Below are 14926 nucleotides of genomic sequence, written 5' to 3'. Positions count from 1 at the left end.
CAGACACTGCCCAACTGCCCCAGGCCACAGTGCTGGAGCCAGACAGGAGGGATTCAAGCTCACCCTTGTGAATGCTGTGCCTGTGCCTGCACAGCTGAAAGTGCTTTGGGAAAGGGGCCAAGGAGGGATGTCAGCAGGGCATGGGCAGGTCTCTTCTCCTCCTGTTTCCACAAGTGGCAAAATCATCATTTCCTGTCTTTGCTGCAGTTTCCTCAGGTGGTGAAGGTCTCCATGGAGAACTCACCTTACTTCCAGCTCATGACCTCCAGCGATGCGTACCGTGTCGTGCTGCCGGGCGCCTCTATCCCTGTGCGCGTCCGCTTCAGCCCCGACGAGAGCAAGGTGAGGCTGCACGACCCAAAGCACACAATGATCTCCAGAGCCATTGCTTTCCCTGCACTCTGGCTCCAGCCCATTGCATGCTGTGAGCTGGGCTCCAGGCCGTGGGCAGGCAGCCTGCAGCCAGTCCCACCTTGGCACTGCTGGCAGGCACTGCAGCCAGGCCTGACAGGCTCTGCTTCCCTCCCTGCACATCCCTGAGCATTGCCAAGGGAAGATGCACAGGGAACAGGATGGAAATGACAGAGAGGTGTTGACAGATGTTCAGCCATCTCTAGGTCCAGTGGAAGGGGTTTCATTATTATGGAAAACACTGGAGGGACAAAGAGGTCAGAGAGCTTTCCTCCTTGCTGACTGCCAGCAGCTTCCCTGCCTCAGCCTGGGCTGGAGCAAAGCCGGTGCTTTTTCAGCCCCTCTGTTCTGCAGCCTTGCAGCTGTGCTGTCCCAGAGCACAAGTGAGCATGGCACAGCAGCAGGGCCAGGGCAGAGGATGTGCTGTGCCCGTGAGCCCGGCCTGGCACAGGCACACTGGGCTCTGGGTGCCCTTGGTCAGCAGGAGGTTGCTGAGCTGCAGGGCACTTGGACACCTGCCTGCAGGAGCTGGTGCAGGGCAGGGACAAGCTGCAGGCAGAGCTGTGAGCCCAGAGCCCGTGGCAGTGACACTGCTGGGGCTCTGTCTTCATGCCTGTCCCTGTGCTTGCTCTGTCAGCTGGCACCCATTCCGTGCCAAAGGTGCTTCTGCATGGAGCTTTGAACAGCAGTGCTGAGGCCCTGGCAAGTCTGATCTCAGTGCTGGCATCTGGAGGCTTGTTCATACGCAAAGGTTGAGGACATGGCATGGAAGGGAGGAAGCCTTGCAGGGAAACAAAGAGAGGCCCTTTCCAACAGCATGCTCCTACCTCTTAGCAATGTTCTTCTCCTGACTTGGTTGGAGAGGCAAAGGTAGAGCGAAGTTCTGAGCCAGCTGATGTTTCTGCACCAGGCCAGAGGTGCAGGAGCTCTTTGGGTGCAACTGTTTTCTCATCTTCCTTTTGCTGCTTAGAGTCAGTTTAACACTTTGTCCTATTCTCAGACAGTGGGAATATAGAAACCTAAAGAGGAATGTCCTGTGTTCCCTAGCTCCATGTTCCTTAGAAGGGACTTAGGAACTATTTAACATCATTAAAATTTAGAGTAAAAATTATGGTGGCCTAGGGTAGTTCGCCATATGACCCAAGTGACACAGGAGCTTAATGCCACAGAGACAGGCTTTGCAAAGTGCACTGGTGTCTTTAAAATGTGACATATTGGTAGAACTTAGTGTTCATTTGAGGGTGCAATAGCTAAATTGATGCCCTTGAAGGGTAATAGAAATGGTTTTTCTTCTGCCATGGGGATGGCACTAAATGCCCTGTGCTGAGCCAGTTTCTTTTCCTGCAGGATTATTCCCACGAGCTCATCTGCCTCACTGCAAGGGAAAGGATTGTTGTGCCAATGCGGGCCATTTGTGCCCAACCTGTGCTGAAGCTCCCTGGCCAGCTGGACTTCTCCAAGTGCCCAGTCAAGCACAGCACCCAGAAGACTCTGCTCATTCGCAATGTCGGTAACCTGAAAGCTCGTTACCAGCTGAGCACCCAGAGGTGAGGCAGCTCATCTGTCCTTGTGCAAAACACCTTTGGGGGAGAGCAGAGTTGGGAAAGAGCAGCAAAAGGAACCAGAGCATTGCAGCTGCTGCCCTGCAGCCCTGGCTGGAAGTGAGCAGCATGGATGGCATCTGCTCTTGCTTTCAGTGGCCTTGGAGCTTTCTCTGTCCCACATTTCCTGGAGGCTGCTGGAACATGTTAGTAGCTGGCTTGCACCCTCCTGAGCACAAGCAGCTTCTGAAATGCATCCTCACCACTGTCAGCCAAATAGACCCATTCTCTGGGAGGACACAAGCACATGGCTTTCCAGTGGTCCTCTCATGAGATGCCCAACATGAGCTGTGCTGCAGGCAGCCGGTGCAGTTCCTGTTACTTAAGGCTGATCTGATTACCCTTGTCAGCTGAAGGCATCAGTCACCTTTTCCATTCCATGGTGAACCTTTGATAGACAGTTTAAAATTTCAAACAGATGATTTAAATCTCTGAATAAGATTGCGCCCCTTTCATTGAGATTTCTTTTTAAATACTCTGAAGTTCCTGTGTTTCTGCTTTTTTTCTTTTTGTTTTGTGGTAAATGTTTGCCAAAAGATCATGCATTCTTCATTGGGAACTTTGATGAAGGTCGAGCTCTTCTAATGCCTCTCAATATACCACATGCCCATAGGTACACACACAGGTCTATAGGAAATAGGAGACATTAGTGAATACATGAAAAGCAATTGGACTGATTTAGAAGATAAAAGTATAGAATAACTTTTGCTGGAGGGGACCTCTGGAAATCATCTGAGCAAACACACTGCTCAAAGCAAGACCAGTGTCTGGGGATTGCAAGGTGCCATTGGGAGATCTGGACCTCTCTTTAGATGCCACACAAGGAAACAAACATACCAATGGACCTAGTTAAAAGGCAGAAGAAAACAACCTATTAAAACCCCCTCCATGCCTTATCTTTTCTGCCTGTCAGGTGCAGTAGTGATTCATTGAGAGGCTGGATCTAAGAGGATGAGAACTATCTTAAGGAACAGCTCACAATTAACAGATAAAAGGCCAAAATGTAGCTTGCCAGCCCCATCTCTTGGCAGTGGCTTTCATTGGGTTATTACAGTGTCAGGGATGTCTCCTTCACAGCTCTTCTATCTGTGGGCTCAGGGAACAGCTTAGTGATGTTAGCTGAAATTCAGAGGAGTAGAGCTTGTGTCCTTGGGTCTTGGGGAGCCAGGTCTGTGTGAGAGATGACTGCTACAGCAGGAACAGAGGAGTCTGGTGGGTACAGCCTGGGGATGTAGGAGATGCAGGGGCTTAATTGCAGTCAGTTTTTCAGTCCTGACAGCTGAGTCCTGGACTTGGCTGGATTCTCTTCTCCTGATAATTTGAAAATAAGAAGATACCTTCTTTCTCAGGCAACCCCTGAAGTCACCCCCAGGAATGTTATTCCCATCCTGCCCTCTGAGGGTAGGAACATGTAACATAGGGCAGCAGTGGGAACAGAATGGAAGGTAGTGTGAAGCCTGGCCAGGGATTCCCCTAACTGGCAGCTTCTCTGTTCTGATGAAGTTCCTGGCAAAAGACTAAGAAAAGAATCCTGTGCCTTGCCCCAAGCAGGCCCTGATCCCCCCGAGCCCCAGCAGGGACCTGCAGCAGTGCTGGCAGCAGCCCCGGGGCAGGTGCAGGAGCACGTGCACTGATCTGGCTCTGGGGCTGCTGGGGCCTAGTCTTTCCTCCCCTCCCTCCAAAGTATCACATCCAGCACATGAACATGACTGGCACAAGGCTTCTCCATCAGCCAGCAGTGATGTTCTCACTAGTGGTAATAGGAACAGGTCAGGCCCATAATTGCAGCAATAGGTCCTTAGTGAGCAGAACCTGAAGCAAGTTCATCAGCTGTCACTACTGACATGAATAAAGTTCAGCTTGCCAGATGTTCTCTTTGTTTTTGTGTGTGATGCATTCATCACCAAACTCCCCAGAAGACACTTTTAAGTGACAGATTGACCAGCAGCAAAGCACCAAGGCCATGGCTGTAGAAGAGCACAAAGCCCAGCAGCTGCTGGGCAGAAGCACATTTCACCTGAGCTGTCCCTGAGCATCAAAGCACAGAGTCTTGTGTTTGTCAGGCAAGAGCTCTTCACCTGGTGACCAATCCTGACTGCTCCTGTTAAATCCAAAGTGCATCAACACATCTGCATAATTATTTCCAACACATTGCACAGAGTTTGCCTGCTGGGCCAAGCAAACAATTATCAGCCTGCATGACAGCCCAGAGTCCCAGACTGCATAGCTGGTAAATACAAAGAAACCTCCTGTTCTGCTTCCTTGATGTGCTCCTGCTGATGGTGCTTCATTTAGCTGGGATTGGATCCTTCAGACTGTAAATGGCATCCTCCTTTTGGGTCTTGTTTCCATGTCACTGTACTGCTCTAATCTGCTGGTGGTGTTGGTGCTTGGCACCAGTCGATGGTGGATGGGAACTGACTCTCACTGTCAGTTTATCATCCCACTGTAAAACTTTCATGCCTTCTCTCTGTGAGTTCTCACGGGCAACTCCTCGCAGCACTGACTCCTTTTCTCTTTCTTCCTCACGGCCAGCTGACTCCTTCCTGTCCCTCACAGCACATACTAACCCTTACTGTCCCCAGCACGACCACCTGACCCTGACTCTTCACAGCACAGCTGAAAAACTCCAACTCTCCTCTCCACCAGCTAATCTACTCTTTTATAACACCCATCCTTATTGCACCATCCTTACTGGACACAGCGGTGACCTATTAAGGGCAAGGCTGTTCTTACTCTCTGGTAATTAGTACAGCTGCAACTCCTCAGAGGTGAGATTGCCTCCTGCACTATCTCTGTTCTCTTACAATCCATCCTCCCACCATCTGCAGTCTATTTGCGCTCTTTTAGAGTTTTGACTGCTCCTTTTCTTAGAGCAGCTTTCATTGAAATGCTGATAAAATGTACCCTTTTTAGGCTAAATCACCATGTTTTGAAGGTAAGATAAACCAAAGAACCACACTGCAAATTCAACAGTAAGTATTCCTTGGTCTTCAAGGAAAAGTTCCTTCTCCCTGTCTGATTCCTAAACTGTAATCTCACAGGACAGGTAGTGCCCTAACATTTGCATCTCTTGAGATGTGGTTTATAGGCAGCAGGAAAAGAGAAATTCCTGAGGCAGTCAGTGTCAAGTTGTGCATGCAGATAGCTCTGAACCCTCTCTGTGCTCCTCACAAACCATTCTCTGATGGGATTGCTGGCAGTGGGACCCTTGAGTCTCACTGCAGAGAGCTGGATGCAGAGTATGGGGGAGATGAGGTCATTTTATCCCACGGGATCTTGTGAGGCCTGGATCTCCTCAGCAGTGGCTCAGTGGCTGTTTCTGATCCTGTCCTGTCTTCTGCTGGCTGTGCTTGGTTTGCTCCCTGCTTGCCCAAGGGAGCTGCAGGGAGCTGCAGTGCAGAAGGAATCTCATGGCCAGGTGTCCCCCAGCCCTGATCCCTCTCTTTGTGTTGCAGTCCTTTCTCCGTGGTGCCGGCCGCAGGAACTCTGGGCGCTGGTGACACCGTGCAGGTGACAGTGGGATTTCACCCGCTGACCAAGGGTGACCACTGCAGCCTCCTGAGCTGCACCACAGGTGAGTGCTGGGCCCTGCACGGGCACAAGACAGTTCTTCACCATGGCTCCCTGTCGTCCAACTCCCTCCATTCCCTCTAGAGGTGCTTCCCTGTTCCAGATTTACCCCAAAGCAAACTGAGAACTCCTTGGTGTTTAGGGACTTGATAAAACCCCCTCTAACAGGGGATTTTTGGACTCCTGTTTTGCTGGGAGTTGCTGAGTGGAGGAAGGAGGATCGCTGATTCTCCACTACCGTGTGGCTATGCCTGGGTGAAGTTTTATTTTATTCCTGGGCAATGCTGTATGAGAGGTGTGAGGTTTCCATCACACTCTCTCCAATGCAATGTATTTCTTGCACACCTCTGTCCCATATGCTGCTTCTCCATTGGCTTGTCACAGACCCTTTTTCTACGTTGCCTTCTACACATAAATGTAGTTTCTGTCTAATGACATTTTCAGGCCCTCGAGTTCCTGATTGGTGACAAATCAAGACAAAGTTTTCTTCATCCCCATTTCCCAGGTCATTCATGCTGTTGCAAACCTCTCACATCTATCTCCCATTTGATTTCTAGACTGAGGAATCCCATTCAGTCTTCATAAAGAAGCTGCTCTGTACTTATTAATCTTTCCTTTGTCCCTTTTTATTTAATTTGAAATGCTCCAGCTTGGTTTTTGAGATCAGAACAATATAAAATATTTCAAGACTGATGTGGCTGTGCATTTGGCTGGAGAGATGATGATGATTTTCATGGTGCTCATTTTGTAGTGGTTTGTTACATTGCAGAGCCAGGCTGGCTGTGTTTCCTCACCTGTGTCACCTCTTGCTGTGGGCTGTCACTTCACTTGTTCCTCTGGGCCTCCTTTTGCTGCCCACCTGCCTCCAGGCATATTTGCTGGTCAGCAACAAGGGATCCAAGGGATCAGGAGAGACAGGAGTCTTGTGAACCAGGGGAGACCCTGGGCAAGGCAGGACTGAACAGGGCTGCTCTGAGTGGCTCACCAGAGCACATCTGACAAATCTCACTGCCCATACTGTCACCTTGGGGCCAAATCTCCACAAACATGCTCAGAAATAAGGTGTTTAAGGAGCTGCCCAGGACATCCCCATGCTCTACGCACAGAGCTGTCAGGATGTGATAAACGGACTGATCCACAGAACTGCTAATGCAGCTAAAACCTGTGACCTGTGGTTTGCTCTGTTCCTTGTGCTTCCATCAGCAACTGAGCTGAACAAAGACTCTCCTTTGCTTTGTTCCAGGTGGAGAAAGTATCCGCACAAAGCTCCATGGAGAAGCTGTAGATGTCAACGTTGGGCTGAGCACAAATTCCGTGGAGGTTGTCAAGACCTTCATCACCACATCAAACCACACGACCGTGTTCATTGAAAATAGAAGTAACATCACAGCCCACTTCCAGTGGAAGGCTTTTCGTACTGAGGAAGAAGAGAATGAAGAGAAGAGGAGGTTGGTTTGAAAGATGCATTTCAGTGAGATACATGGCCCAAGACTGAAACTGAGGTGTGGCCTCAGGGGGGTGTTGGTGCTTTTGAATGGTTTAGGCCAAATAAACCATGCCTGGCACTAGGGCGTGTGTCCCTGGGCTTCAGGAGCTCAGCACCCAGCATTCCAGTTCCATTTATACTCCAACCAAGGATGGCATTTTGGGAAGGAAAGGTTGGCTGCAATGACTGGATTTCCTCAAGTTCTAATTGGGCTTTTGCCTCTCTAATCTTCTTCCTACATGACCAACATTCTTAAACAGTTCCTGAGTTGCTAGCCCCTCTTTCCGAAGGTGATACACCCTCTTTTTTCCCCTTAGTTCCTTCAAGAGCTCCTTGCCCATCCAGGCTGGTTGTCTTCCCCATCAGCTTGTCTTTCAGCACAGAGTTTGTTCCTGTATCTTCAAGACTTCTTTCTTGAAGTATCTCCATTCTTCCTGGACCCCTTTGTTTTTAAGGGCTGTTTCCCAAGGCACTCTCCAAATCAGTCTCTTGAACGGGCCAAAGTCTGCCCTCCAGAAGTCCAGAGTGTAAGTTTTGTTGACACCCTTCCTTGTTTCACCAAATATTGAGAACTCGATTATTTCACGGTCACTGTACCCCAGACAGTGGTGAACAGATCAAGTTCATTTAGGGAACTAAATTCCCTAATTCATCATTAGGGAATCTCCTGGTGATATCCAGTACCTGGACTCCAGGGAGGTAGCACACTTCCCTGTGGAATGGATCTGGTCAATGTACAGGGCCCTCAGTTCCCCTTAGAAGGGAGTCACCTACTACCACTACCCTTCTTCTTAATACTTGAGGCTGTGATCTGTCTAACAGGCCAAGTGCAACTGGGAGACTCTCCAGACAGAATTTTTTCTTTAGTGTCATCTGCCTGACCCTCTGGAGCCAGGGCCTCATACCTATTCTGTCAGGGCACCTGGGTAGGTGATGGGGGTCAGGACAGAATTTTATTACCTCTCCTATAGAGGCCCATTTCCATTCCCCACTGTCTCTTAGGTCTCCTTTTGCCTGCTCCCAAGAAGGGCAGGGCTCCTCTGGCTCCTGCTGAGCTTCTCTCAGGGTTGGACGGGTGTAACTCTACCAGTTTATTTATTTTTTGCTCTCCCTAGTGCTCCTCAGCCTTTCCACTTCTTCCTTAAGCTCTGCCACCAGACAGAGCAAACCTGCTGACTCCACACACAGGTGTCTTTTGCACTAACCTCTGATCTTAGCACCAGGCTCAGACCCTCCCTGCAGCCTGGGGCCTGGACAGCTGTGTCCCTCCTGGGGGTTCTGTTTGAGTTAGTACACTCCTGCTGGCAGCAGCAGCAGCAATGGCTTTTCATCATTTGTAAACCATTGCTAGGAAAAAAGGAAGAAAGAAATGGGAAAGGAAGAAAGAAAAAAAAGTCTTGCACCTCACAACCAGCCAATAGACACAACCCACTACACAAGGAGAGTGGGTCACTGCACCCTTTCTACTCAGCCAGGCAAAAACTGAAAAACTGCTGGGCCAAAACTGCTGGGCCAAAGCTGCCGTGGCAAGCCCCTGTTTGCTGTGGGCCTGGTCACTCGCACTCCCCAGAGCCATTTTAAATTGCCTGCAAAGGACCAGGAGATCGACCCTTGCCTGCTTGAATGGCTGGTGAGAGGGTCCTTTAGTGCCCTGGGCTTCTTGGTTTTCCACTCTTCTCTATCTCCTTACACAGTGTTTGACTTCCATTCAAGCTCTATGTGTAAAAGAAAATCTCATGACCTTGTCTGGCTACTTCCCTGGGCTGTTTATTTCCATTTTTTCCCACTTGCCTGCCTCAGCCTGGACCCCAGGTGATCCACTTTCCCCTCAGATGCAACTAGGTGTCCCCAAAGTAAACTTCAACCTGGTTTTGGTTTTGTGGGGTTTCTTCCAATTACATTTGGTTTTATGCCAGTTTGTGTCCTAGACTGTCACCAGGACATGTTGTTCTTCCTTACTTCCAGTCACAGGAATGGTTTTAGCTCCAAGGCCACTGTCCTGCTGTCAGAGAAGCTGGACAGTGAGCATCTCAGAGCAGAGAGGATGTTTTCAGGAGAGGAGATAGTGCAGGATCCTTTCCCTCTCAGGATATTTACTATCATGCACTGGGATGGGAGCCAAAAAGCTCTGGATCATGAAACTCCAGGAGTTTGCTGTCTCCCTCCTGCTCAACAAAGTCCCTTCCCCTCTCAGAGCCTCTGTTTTCATGCATATAAAACCTGCAATGTCACTGAAGGGTGTGGTGCCTGAATTCATCAATTCATTTTGGAAGTGCTCTGGGATGCTCTCGTGAAAGGCAGACTAGGGAACGGGGCAGGTCCAAAATGGAAGAAACTGAGAGTGATGCTGGTAACACGTAGCTGCAACCCAGCTTCATCTCCCCCTCCCAGGGAAGTCCTGCTCCATGATCTTTTATCTGCTTCCCCCAAGCAGCTCAGTGGTAGGAAAAGCCACTTGAAGTGGCAGGTGGATTCTCCCTCGGTTTTGGCAGAGGCTTTGAGCCAGGAGGTTCTCTGGAGGGCCGGGACGCTGCTTTGGAAACCTCTCCTGAGCTTGCAGGTGTGGAGTAAAACTCCCTGCTGGGCCAGTGAACAACAAGTTATCCTCTGATCCATCTGGGCCCCCCATGGCTTGGGGTCAGCCCTTGCTGGGGAGCTGCTGCTGCTCCTCCCCAAGTGCTTTGCTCTCCTGTACTCCCACTTCTCTCTGCAAATATGAGGCTTATTAAACAATCTGCTGGCCTTGTCTCTCCCTGGGGCTGCAGGCAGGATCGATTGCTGCACCCACCGAGTGAGGTGAGACTGGAAAAATTCACGGAGAAAAAAAGAGAGAAGGAGAAGGGCTCTTTTGAAGATCACACTGCCCGCCTGAGCAGCAGGGTCCACAAGAAGGCAAAGGTGCAAGAAGACTCCATGCTGTTCTCCAGTGACTTTTTTTTCATTGAGCCAATGGTAAGTGACAGCTTAGAACCTCATTTTCCTCCTCTTCCCTCCTCCTCCCTCCTCCTCCTCCTCCTTTCTGGAGCGGCTGCAGAGCTCCCTGCTAAAAGCATTTGTGCCCTGCAGGCTCAAGGCAGGGCTGGGAGCCTGACACAGCCCAGCTCTGCTGCCAGGCTGGAGCTCAGGGCGCTGCGTGCGTGTCCTTGCAGTGCCACAGGGAGCAGTTCCTGTGGGCAGGGTCTCCCCCCACACGTGGGGCTCAGCAGAGGCTGTTGGAGCCCTGCCAGCTCACACACTGACCTGGAGCTTGCAATGCTTCCCTGGCAAAAGGAGGCCAAATTCAGCCCAAGGTCAATGACAAAAATGCCAATCCCCTCCTGTAACCATGCCTTGCACTATTTCTGAGTGTCCCTTCCAGTGTCATCTGAGAGCCTGGACACAAGGGTGCAAGGTTGAAAATGGGCCTTTGGAGTTCTCCTGCACACAGGGACAGAAAACCTTTTCCTTTTCTGGTGATGCAAGCAAACTGCCATGTCCTCCCATCAGCCAGAGCCCCAATTCTGAGTGTTGGCATTGTGAGAGATGATGAATGCCTGGTGTCTGCACAGTGCAAAATCTCTAATCATCTTGGAATAAACCCTAGAATAATGCCAACCTTTGCTTTCTTTCAAAACAGGTTAAACTAATATTTTTATTTCCAAGGAAGGGGATCATCTTCTCTTCTTGGTTACTCCTATGGCCCATCTGAGGCCAAGTGCACAGTGGCAGTTACATCCCACTGTAGCTGACAGCAGCATGATGTGACCAAGAGCTTGTGTCAGAGCAGTAGAAATCTTGTGGAGAGTGGGAGCTGATCAGCTGAGCACTGAGAGCTTCCAGCACTATGTTAAGCTGGGTTTGGAGTGTTTCCTTGGGCTCCTTGTGTTGTTCACTCATCATTGATGCTCTAAATCAAGGCTTACAGGCCTGTGGTTGAAAACAAGAAACATGAAGTTTGAAGAGAAATATTTTGCTGTCTCTTTCTGTTTTAGGAGGGAGAAATCAGACCCAATTGTTCAGCTGAAATCAAGGTGATCTTCAAACCCCTAGAGGCACTAGGGTACCAAAGTATGGCCTACTGCAACATCTCAGGTACAGCTCCTTCCCTGTGCTTCTCTCACCCACCGTGAAGCCATGGTGCAAGCCTGGGCTCCTGTGTAACTGCTGGGAAGAATCCCTGGTCAGCAGGGCAGTGCTGGCACATCCCCCCTGGCCCTGCAGCCTCCAGGGAGTCTCCCGTGCTAGGCCAGGGCTCAGAACAGCCATGTCTGGGTTACCAATCCCAGAACAACCCAGGCAGTGCAGGGAGAGGTTTTCATGCCTTGGCTTTGCCAGCATTTCCTCAAAGGCCAAAGAGCTACAGAGCAGAACAGCTTCAGTGAACAAGCACTAAGCCCCTCTAGACACCTCCAGGATGTGTCCATTTGACATGGATCCATCATCAGGCAGCAGGAGCTGAATTATAAATGTGCTCCCTGAGCCTGGAGCAGCTCCCAGTGCCCAGAGGTGGCTGAGCCCCACTGAGCCCTGGGTGGTTGTAGAAGGAGCACCCTTGGCCAGCAGCTGCTTCTGTCCCTGTGTGGGAATTGTCACCTTGCAGCTCACAGTCTGTGGAAATAGAACACAGGGCTGAGTGTCAGAAGTTGAGGACTTTGGCAACAAAGTCGTGTGCTACTGGGCCAGGTAGTTTGGCAATTGCTGCCTGGCAATTTGCTCTTCATGAGCTTTGTGCCTTCACTGAATGGATTTCAAAGCTCCTCTAAGTGCATGGGAAAGAAACCACAGAATTCCAGTATGTTCAGGATGGAATGGACCTTAAAGATTGTCTAGTCCCCTCCCACTAGATCAGGTAGCTCCAAGCCCCATCCAGCCTGGCTTTGAACACTTTCAGGGCTGGAGCCTCACCCCTGGGGAATCTGCCCCAGTGTCTCACCACCCCCACAGTAAAAAATTTCTTCCTAATATCTAACCTAAATTTCCTTTCTTTCAATTTATACCTATTATGCCTTGGCCTATCGCTACAGGACATCAGAGATGTTTTAAACTCAGCAGACTGGTGGTAAAAATTGGAAAGCAGTCCGAGGAATGGGTTAGAAATTAGAAGTCAGCCCCAAGGGATATCTCCTGGGGGAAGAGAAGGGTTCATATCTTCTCCTGAAGCATCAGGAGCTGGTTGCATCCAGCTCAGAGTCAGGGACTGGCACTGAGGCAGCCTGGAAAATCCAGTGGAACAGAGGGAATGATTGTGCTGCAATGGACATCTCTCCCCAGGCCATGAGAGCAGATTGCCCCTGCACCTCAGAGGGGAAGGCCAAGGACCCTTCGTTGAATTCAGCTCTGATGCACTGAACTTTGGGGACATTTTTGTCAACATCCCCCACATCCATGAGGTGAGCAGCAGGGCTTGGGATGGATCCTGATGGCTCCTGAGGCAGCAGCAAGCCTGGTGCAGCTGTGGAATTCCTGGCAACCTGGGCAGGGAATATTTGACATACTGGTCAAATCTGGGGGGGTCGGAAAAGCGTGTCTGTTGTTCCTGAAGCCCCAGTCCCTGCTTTTGGGCAGCCTTCCTTAGCAATCAGCTGGGAGGCTTCCTGCAAAACAATCCCTTGGCACATGAAACCAGCACTGGCTCCAAAAGCTGCATGTTCAGAGGCTTTTGTGGCAGTGCCAGACACAAGGCACCTTTGGGCTGGGCTCTGCAGAAGCAGCTGGAACAAACTGGCTGAATTTGAGCTTCAGCCCACTGCAAACAGCTTCCAGTCAAGAATCTCCTGCTTATTCCTGGAAGTCACAGGAAAGCCATCCAGCCTCCTGGCTCAGTGCTGGCCCTTGCTAAAGGCTTGGGAGTCCCTCACCACACTTTGGCCTTGGTGCATCTCTGACCCTAGAAAGAGAAAAGTGCTCCTGGGAATGAAGCAAAGGAGTTTCTGCCTATTTGCCTCTCCCTCCAGAAAAAAAAAAAAAATCAAGGGAGAGCTTGATTTGAGCACAACTGAAAGAGGTAGAAAATGAGGCTCTACATCATGCCAGACACTTTCAAAAGCATGGCTGGGGAAGGGAAAGACACACTGAGTTTTCCTACCAAAAGATGGTGCTATCTGTACATTTTGATGCTGATGCCCCATTATCAATGAATTGTTTTCATGGGATGGGACAAGGTGAATGAGTAGGTGGTGCTGCTGGAGCTGTGCTCACTGGGGCAGCAGCAGCTCTGGGGTGATTCCCTACGCAGCTGCAATCTCCCCACTCAGGGCTCTCAGGGCCAGCTCTCAGTGAGCTCGGTGATGCTGAGCAGAGGTGCACTGCTCTGTGTCCATGGGATAAGCCCAGGGTGGCTGCAGTTCTGTGGAGTTGCCACTGCTGTGCATGAAAACCCAAAGGCAGAACTTGTCCTGTTGTATCTTTTGGCTTCTGCCATTCAGCAGCACAAAGCATCTTCTGCCTTTTCTGCTGGGTGTTCATTGCATCATTAGACAATCACTCACAAGAAGGGAAGGTTCCACATGGATTTCCATTTTTCTTTCTCGCTTCTGCAGGTGAAACTGATGAACCTAAGAGTTCTTGATGCTGCCTTCACCTATATCCCTTCAACCACAAACGTGGGCTCCTGCTTCAAGTTTGAGCCCAAGCAGGGCATCATTGCAGCAGGTGGGACCCAGACTGTCCAGATCTCCTTCAGTGCCACCATGCTGGGGAGCTTTGAGGAGGAGTTCCAGTTCAGTGTGGCTGGATCTCCTACACCTGCCATCCTGACCATCAAGTAAGGACCCTGGGAGCTGGGTGGGCACATCTGTAGCTGTCTCTGGGACATCCCCCACCTACCTCCTTTTGGTGCCTCCTTTGCACAGCCAGCAAAGGGCTGATGTGGGAGTCACGGAACTGCAGCAGGAGCTGTCCCAAGGACTTGGGCACCATCCCGTGGGCTGGTGCCATGGCAAGAGACAATCCTGGCCCAGCCAAAGGGAGAAGGGCTGATCATAGGGGAGGCAGAGCTCAGTCCTCAGCACCACAGCAGCGTAAGGCCTTGTCCCTGCCAGCCTGAGCCATGTGCTGCTGGGATAACGCAGTGGGAGCAGGAGAGCTGATGCTGGCTGCTCTGCAGCTTTGCAGCTGGGCTGCTGCTGTTGGGAGGCACTGAGTCAAGGCAGTAAAGAAATGAAAGCTGGATTATACCAATGAGATAAGGGAAATGGATTAAAAAGAACAAGAAAGTTACTACTTAGCAAGAGAAAAGTAGTGAGTAGGTGTGTTCATAGTGGAGAAACAAGTATGCTGGCTTTGTTGTTGGAGGAAAAGTGCTGCTTTTTTCTTTTGGAAATCAAGAGGGAACCTTTCACCATCAAATAATTGATTCTTCTCTGTCCTTCCCCCAAACTGGTCATGGGATGTTTCTGCACAAGCAGCTTTCTCCTTGAGCAAGGGCAGGTGTCTCTTGTTGAGATGTGCAGAGCAGAGCCAGGGGCAGTCCTGTGAGTACAACAGAAGGCCCAGGTCACTGCTCCTTGATTTTGAACCAAAAGGCAGAGTGGGCATTGATTGGCATCAAACATGAAATAAACTCATGAGTGTTGTGCAGCTTCAAGTGCTGATTTCAGTGGATGTTGGTGGCTTTTGGAGTGTGTCTGCTGAGTTCAAGGACAGGTGAGGTGCTGTGCTAGATTCAGGACAGCCTTGTTTGCTTGTTGGAGCTCTTGCTCTCGGCTCTGCCAGCTGGGGCACTGCTGACAAGCTGGTCCTTTCCTCTGGGATTCATCTGTCCCCTGGGTAGAACTGTTGCTGCTCTTTTCAGAGGATGTTTGGGGCTGCCCTGGATTCATGTCTCAGAGCTCTGTCTGTAATGATTGTGTGGGTCAAACTCTCCTGAGAAAGCTCC

At 50.4% G+C, this 14926-nt stretch overlaps 1 protein-coding gene across 1 annotated transcript in view; it reads left to right on the top strand.

Moving 5' to 3' along the window:
- LOC102043817 (HYDIN axonemal central pair apparatus protein) overlaps positions 1–14926 on the top strand; it is a 68293-nt gene that overhangs the window by 4519 nt on the left and 48848 nt on the right. Inside the window, 9 exon segments of the mRNA XM_031062324.1 lie at positions 208–342; positions 1759–1958; positions 5471–5568; positions 5804–5824; positions 6829–7033; positions 9837–10023; positions 11043–11142; positions 12322–12440; positions 13590–13813. Of these exon segments, the coding sequence (XP_030918184.1) occupies positions 208–342; positions 1759–1958; positions 5471–5568; positions 5804–5824; positions 6829–7033; positions 9837–10023; positions 11043–11142; positions 12322–12440; positions 13590–13813 (1289 nt within the window).

Source organism: Geospiza fortis, unplaced genomic scaffold (assembly GCF_000277835.1).
Source record: "Geospiza fortis unplaced genomic scaffold, GeoFor_1.0 scaffold18, whole genome shotgun sequence".
Lineage (NCBI taxonomy): Eukaryota > Metazoa > Chordata > Aves > Passeriformes > Thraupidae > Geospiza > Geospiza fortis.
Note: the sequence above shows the minus strand (reverse complement) of the source record. Positions and strands in the feature narration are given on the sequence as shown.